This window comes from Genypterus blacodes, unplaced genomic scaffold (genome assembly GCF_046128005.1).
Source record: "Genypterus blacodes isolate CSIRO-AG114 ecotype Tasmania unplaced genomic scaffold, CSIRO-AGI_Gbla_v1 ptg000401l_1, whole genome shotgun sequence".
Lineage (NCBI taxonomy): Eukaryota > Metazoa > Chordata > Actinopteri > Ophidiiformes > Ophidiidae > Genypterus > Genypterus blacodes.
The window spans coordinates 154,001-160,000 of NW_027467176.1; the positions used below are offsets into that span (position 1 = coordinate 154,001).

General features: G+C 48.2%; 1 protein-coding gene across 2 annotated transcripts in view; it reads right to left on the reverse strand.

Moving 5' to 3' along the window:
- Positions 1-2,658: 2,658 nt before the first annotated feature.
- The window catches only part of LOC142989283 (Na(+)/H(+) exchange regulatory cofactor NHE-RF2), a 22,731-nt gene continuing 19,389 nt past the window's right edge, over positions 2,659-6,000 (reverse strand). Inside the window, exons 4-6 of one of the 2 annotated variants that reach the window (XM_076138754.1) lie at positions 5,419-5,572; positions 5,091-5,134; positions 2,659-4,925 (exon numbers count right to left, since the gene is read on the reverse strand). In XM_076138754.1, the coding sequence (XP_075994869.1) occupies positions 4,758-4,925; positions 5,091-5,134; positions 5,419-5,572 (366 nt within the window). In that variant the 3' untranslated portion in view covers positions 2,659-4,757. Of the gene's footprint in view, positions 4,926-5,033; positions 5,135-5,418; positions 5,573-6,000 lie in introns of both variants that reach the window. The other variant, XM_076138753.1, reaches the window with a different exon arrangement.

Genomic DNA, 6,000 nt, shown 5'->3' on the forward strand with positions numbered 1-6,000 from the left:
GAAAGAGAGAGGGAGGGAGAGAGAGAGAGAGGGAGAGAGAGGGAGAGAGAGAGAGAGAGAGAGAGAGAGAGAGACTCACATGAAAAGAAATAAAGGCACAAAGATAAAGGAGTTTACATTACAGTAAACTAGTAAACTAGTAGTAAAGCACAAAGCTGCAGAGAGAGAGAGAGACTCACATGAAAAGAAATAAAGGCACAAAGATAAAGGAGTTTACATTACAGTAAACTAGTAAACTAGTAGTAAAGCACAAAGCTGCAGAGAGAGAGAGAGTTTAGCTTTATGAAGTGGGGCAATGAGAACTTGAGTATATCAGTTTTTATGATTCTGTGAACACAGATGATCCATCATCACAGGCTGAATAAGCCTCTGGTGGTCCGGTGTCTGCTGCTTTGTGGAGCACTCAGACCCTTAGTTACACACACACACACACACACACACACACACACACACACACACACACACACACACAGAACCACTCTGCCAAGGCTGACAGTAGCCAAAACACACATTGAACCTGTGGGATGAGCAATGGTCTGTGAGAGCATGTAAATCAAAGCCTACACACACACACACACACACACACACACACACAGTCAGACAGATGTGCAGACAGGCAGAGCAAATGGACTCGGTCAGGTCCAGAGCACCTGAAGCTCTCATCCACTTTCACAACAGGCCAGAAGAAAACAAAAGCATCTGTCAGTGGGACAGAGATGACAAAGAGAAGAAGAATGGGACACTCACAGATTATCTAATCAACTCCAACTGTCTTCCCCCCCGTCTAACACACAAACACACACAAGCACCACCCCCCCCCTCCCCTGCCCCCCTTCCTCCTGTAGGTCACCCAGAAATAGTTTCTTCATCCTTATGAGCGTCATAAGAAGTGCCTTGTTTGATGTGTAAACCAGGCGACCTTCCTGTACGGGTGTAGGCGTCAGACAATACGTTTGAGTTAAGCTGAGGTGTGCACGATCTGGGTGTGTTTGTGCCCGTTTCCACCCGTTTCCTCCACCCCCCACCCATGCAGAGGGTGCTAGTGGGAGAGGGTAAATGCCCGCATGTCTGTGCCCTCTAGCTGCTGTGCATTCTGGGTAGCACGTCCTTTGCTCTTTTCATGTTTCTCTCGTGCTGCTTTTCCTTTTATTTACTCCATTCTTCAGTTTTCCCGGTTTAGCACAAATTATCCCACTTAACTCCCCTCCCCCCTCCCCCCATCCTCTCATTCTTCCTCTCTGTACATGTTAGTGTAGCTGTCCTTATTTGGCTTCCCTTTGAGTGAGTAGGAGTGTGAGTATGAATGTGACCGTGTGAGTGTGTGTGTGTGTGTGTGTTTCCTCCTGACTGTGAGTCACTGCTTGTCTGACTCACAAGCGCTAACAAAAACACACGGTTGCCATGGGGATGGGCTCACCCTCTCTCGCTCTCTCTCTCTCTCTCTCTCTCTCTCTCTCTGGCTCTGGCTCTGGCCCCGGCTCTGGCTCCCTCTCTCTCTCTCTCTCTCTCTCTCTCTCTCTCTCTCTCTCTCTGTAACTCTACCCTGGTTTCTCTCTCACCGCTGCATCCTGGGCAGCCCTGGCAGCGCAAAAATGGGTGGCACTCATAACTTGGGTGGGATGGTGTTGATAGGGGCGGGAACTTCACAAGAAAATAACGACAAAATAACTGAAAGAACACAGAAGTGGTAGGAAAAAAAACAAGGTTTATAAGGAAAAGAAGTGAAATTAAAGTCGACGACGCAAGACAAGCAATCATCTATCATCAGTAACTAATAGAAACGGCTGTATGGGCTGGAACAGGATCAACACAAAGTGCCCACCTGTGGCTCTATTCTCTGTTTCTGTTCTCTGTGCTTTTACTGCTCTGAAATTGCAGCCGGCTTTGAACCGCTGCTGTCCTTTGATGTGCTGGCGTCACTGCTCGGCCTTGCCGTAACCTCCGGGGAGTTTGATAATCTGCCCACGTGTGGCATTACCTTTCCACAAAGATCAGGTAGGGCACTGGATGTATACCGGCCGCCGCTCACGCTACCAGTTTCCACTCATTTCCGGGCTGCTAAATGCTTGTAGTGCGCCACCTGGTGAGCAGAGCGCACATCTTTGTTTCTGTGCAGGTTTGTTGTGTTTACATTTTTTTGGTGCGGTGACAGGCTGTGAGTCTCTGTAATGTGATCCATCTCTCTACACCGACCTGACACCGTCACTGCTCTGTGCTGAACTCTGAACTAGATGAGATGTTGACCTCCAGGTGAACACATCTGCAGGCTGAATGAAGGTGTAGATGCAGAGAAAACATCCACTGTGTACCCCCACACACACAAACGCACACACACACACACACACACACTCTTGACCTCTGTGTAACCTCTGAGAGGACTGAAAGCTAACAGCAGCTGGCTGGTGGAGAATTGTGAGAACAGGCTGAAACTGTACGCCAACACTGGTATAATCCTCTGAGATGGAAGGAGAGAGAGAGAAGAGCGAGACGAGGAGAGAGGACGAGAGAGGAAAGTGTAGTCGTAGTACGGACAGAGAATGTCCAATAAAAACCAGTAAAGTGAGAGATGGAGATAATCCGCCGTGAGCTGGAGGAACAGGTGACAGAGGCAGGATGAAGAGGCGAGAGAGGCTGACACCATGACGACAACACAGCACGTTCAAGAATGCCATCGTCACACTTTATTGAAGAAAATGCAACCTGCCGTATATATAGATACTGTATGCTGGTATAAACATCAGCCGTGGTTACATTGTGTTTCGCTGTGGGGTTTGACTGTCAGAAGATAGGGAGCGATAGATACGAGCCCTACCACACACACACACATGGATGTCACAGATCAAAAACAACACTATGAATATTAGCGTCGGACTCTGGAGGAGGTCAGGAGAGAGGGCGTGGCCGGACGTCTCCCAGCAGAAGTCCCACGCGTTACAAAGCATTACATGGACATTAGTGGAATGTTTAGGAAGGATAATGCCGGCGGCGGCGGCGGCGGCGGCGGCGGCGGCGGCGGCGGGGCCTCGTGGTGAACGCTTTCCTCACCGCATCTCCTGAGGATTACACAGTGCCAAATTTCCAAATGTGTGTGAGCATGTGTATGACAGCTGTCCCTCTATGTGCAATAATCCTCACTAAGCCCAGTGGCTCCCACAGGCTGTTTGAGTCGCTACACCCCCACACCCAACACACACACACACACACAGACACACACATCCAAATCTCCTCACTCTGTGCTCACTGTGTACCCACACTGATCTGAATCCACAAGTTATGAAAAGTCAAAACTCATCATCATTTCAACTCTCTGTCACTGTGAGTTTGAAAACTAGGGCTTCAGATGCCACAGACTCCGCCCCTTACATGCCATAAAGGTCAAGTTTACTTCCTGCAGAGGATGATAAGTATGCCCACCCGACCGCCAACTTCACAAGCAACCCCGATTCATTTGCTTTTTTAAATGTCAAGGCCTTTCTTTATACATTTGTTTTCACACACACACACACACACACACTGATTTGTGCTCCTCCTATGCTGAATTTGCACAGCACAGTTGCTTTGGTTGATGACGATTCCTTCACTCATTTCATTTTTTGATCCCATTTCTGGGTGCCAGCAGAGGCGGTCTCTCTGTAACGCTAAGTGAGAATTCCGAGGGTATCTAAGGTTGATTTGTGATCGCTGCTCATGTTCCTGGACTGGACTTTCCTTCTGTGACAGATTGCTGAATCATAACATACATTCTTCTCTCCCATTTGTCAACTTACTTACTTTGAAAATAGCGTTCAAACAATCGACTGTAACCTAAAGCTGTCACTCACATGACATTCCCACTTCCGCTCCCTCTCACTCCACAGCTTCCTTATCCAATTTGGAATAAATCTTTAAACTTCCTCTGCTTCCCCCCCCCACCCCTCATCCAACACATGTAATTCAATGTTTGTCTCAGTAAAACACACTGCATGATGAGATGATGAACGCCGCCGAGCTCGACGCGGCCTGTTTGTGGCGCGACGTCGCCCTCTGCTGTACGCACTCACACTCACTCCTCTTCCCTCCCGCCCCGACAAGCTGACGTCACACCTTTTCCCTTTCTACTTGTTTTCCACTTTCCCTCATTCACACTTCATGTTAGTGGTGTTTCCCTTTGCGTTGCCACACAGTGGGGATACGTGTGATTGATCTAAGTGCTGGATAGAGAGTGAAGCCTTCGTCTGGAATAACGCAGGGTTGACCCGGAGCTAAACAGCTGGTGCATGGCACAGGCTCCAAGCTCATGTTTTGTTAATGAACACTGTGTAAAAATATACATACATATAAGATACATTCTAAACAACATTTGCCGGTCTTCTTCTTCTTCTTCTTCTTCTTCTTCTTCATTGTCTGAGAGTAATATCAAAGCATGTGTGCAGGCTGGAGGTGGACGAGCATGAACGTCACAATGTCCATACAACTCCTTTAAGTGTCTTCCATGTTCTTGGGATTCTTCTATTTGGAATTAAATATAAAAATAATGGTCTTTATTTTTTGGAGTATAGAGGATGGAATTCTAAATGTAGAGGAAGAGGAGAGTTGTGAAGCTGCTTTTCCTTTTTCCCCATCTTGGGTCTTTGTCAGTGATGAAACAAGTTCTGTGGTTTTGAAGGTTCTTCCTCCTACTACACGACCTCATCATGCATCAGCAGAGAGCGAGAGAAGAGGAGGTCGTGCATCTCCCTCTTCTCTCGCTCTCTGGAGTGTCAGCGGAGTTTGGCGCCTCAGAAGCTGCTGAAGAGCTGGTATTTGCTCGTCCAGTCCATCTGCGGCGCCCTCTTCTTCGTCCGCTTGGCGTGGGCCTTCACCTTGGCCTCGGCCGCCGTCGTGCTCAGGTGCAGGCCGATCTGAGCGAAAGGGTCCCGGAGGCGACCCCCCTCGTCGTCCGTCAGCTGTGGATCGAGGATACAGGAAGATGGAAAAGAGGGATTAGTCGGTTAGAGAGGGGCCAGGGGAGGCAAACACAGAGCCGCACGCATGCCCACATGTGTGCTGTTTACCTGGCTGCTGAGGTCAGAGTGTGTGGACCTGATGGACTGTGTGGCGCTGCCGTTTACCTGAGGGCTGGGGGAGCCGTTGGATATGGACGGGCCGTCGTAATCTGAGGCAAAGAAAGAAAAGAAATCAAATCTATCGTGCTGAAATTCAAATCGTGATCATTTTGCATGAAATTATGGGAGACGTTCATCAATCTATTGTTGTTTCCCTCTGCTACTACCATTAGATGTCACTTGCGAGAGGAAAAAAGATGCAAAATACTTAACAAAACGGAAGTTATTTGCTTTATTTCATGGTCGAACAACATTAAAGTTCCTGTGTGCAGAAAGCAGAGGAAGAGCTCGATCCTCTCATTTGCCTGAACGCAGCAGGTGTGAACCGCTGTACCTTTGAGGTGGTGGACGGTCGGGACAACCCCCGTCCTCTTGAAGTGTTCGTCTGTGTCCGGATCCACCACCAGCAGCTGCGTCTCGTCTCCGCCGTTCTTGATGAAGGCCACCACCTCCGCGTGCCGCATGCCCTCAATGTTCACGCCGTTCACCTGCAGAAGAAGGACGAGAGAAGAAGAAGTCTGTTTGAGCTGAAAAGACATTTGACTCCGCCCACAGCTGTATGAACGTATTTCTTTCTACTGAACACTTTATTGTCCCTTTAGGGAAATGTGTCTTGGTCAATTTTCTAAAGTAAACAAAACCAAGAAAGCTGTCGGCATTTTTTCTTTTACAAACTTTCATTCGCTCACATTTAACTCGTTCCATAACTCACGAATGAACCTTCATCTTCATCATCTTCATCATTTTCATAAACATCTCCCCCGCCGCCTGGACGGTGCACTACCTGTTTCCCCCACTAGGTGGAGTCATGCAACAACATTCTGGTGATCCGCTGACACCTTTACTCCACACACACACACACACACACACACACTGTTACTCAGATACTTGGTGTGTGAAAAATGAATTCTTGCTG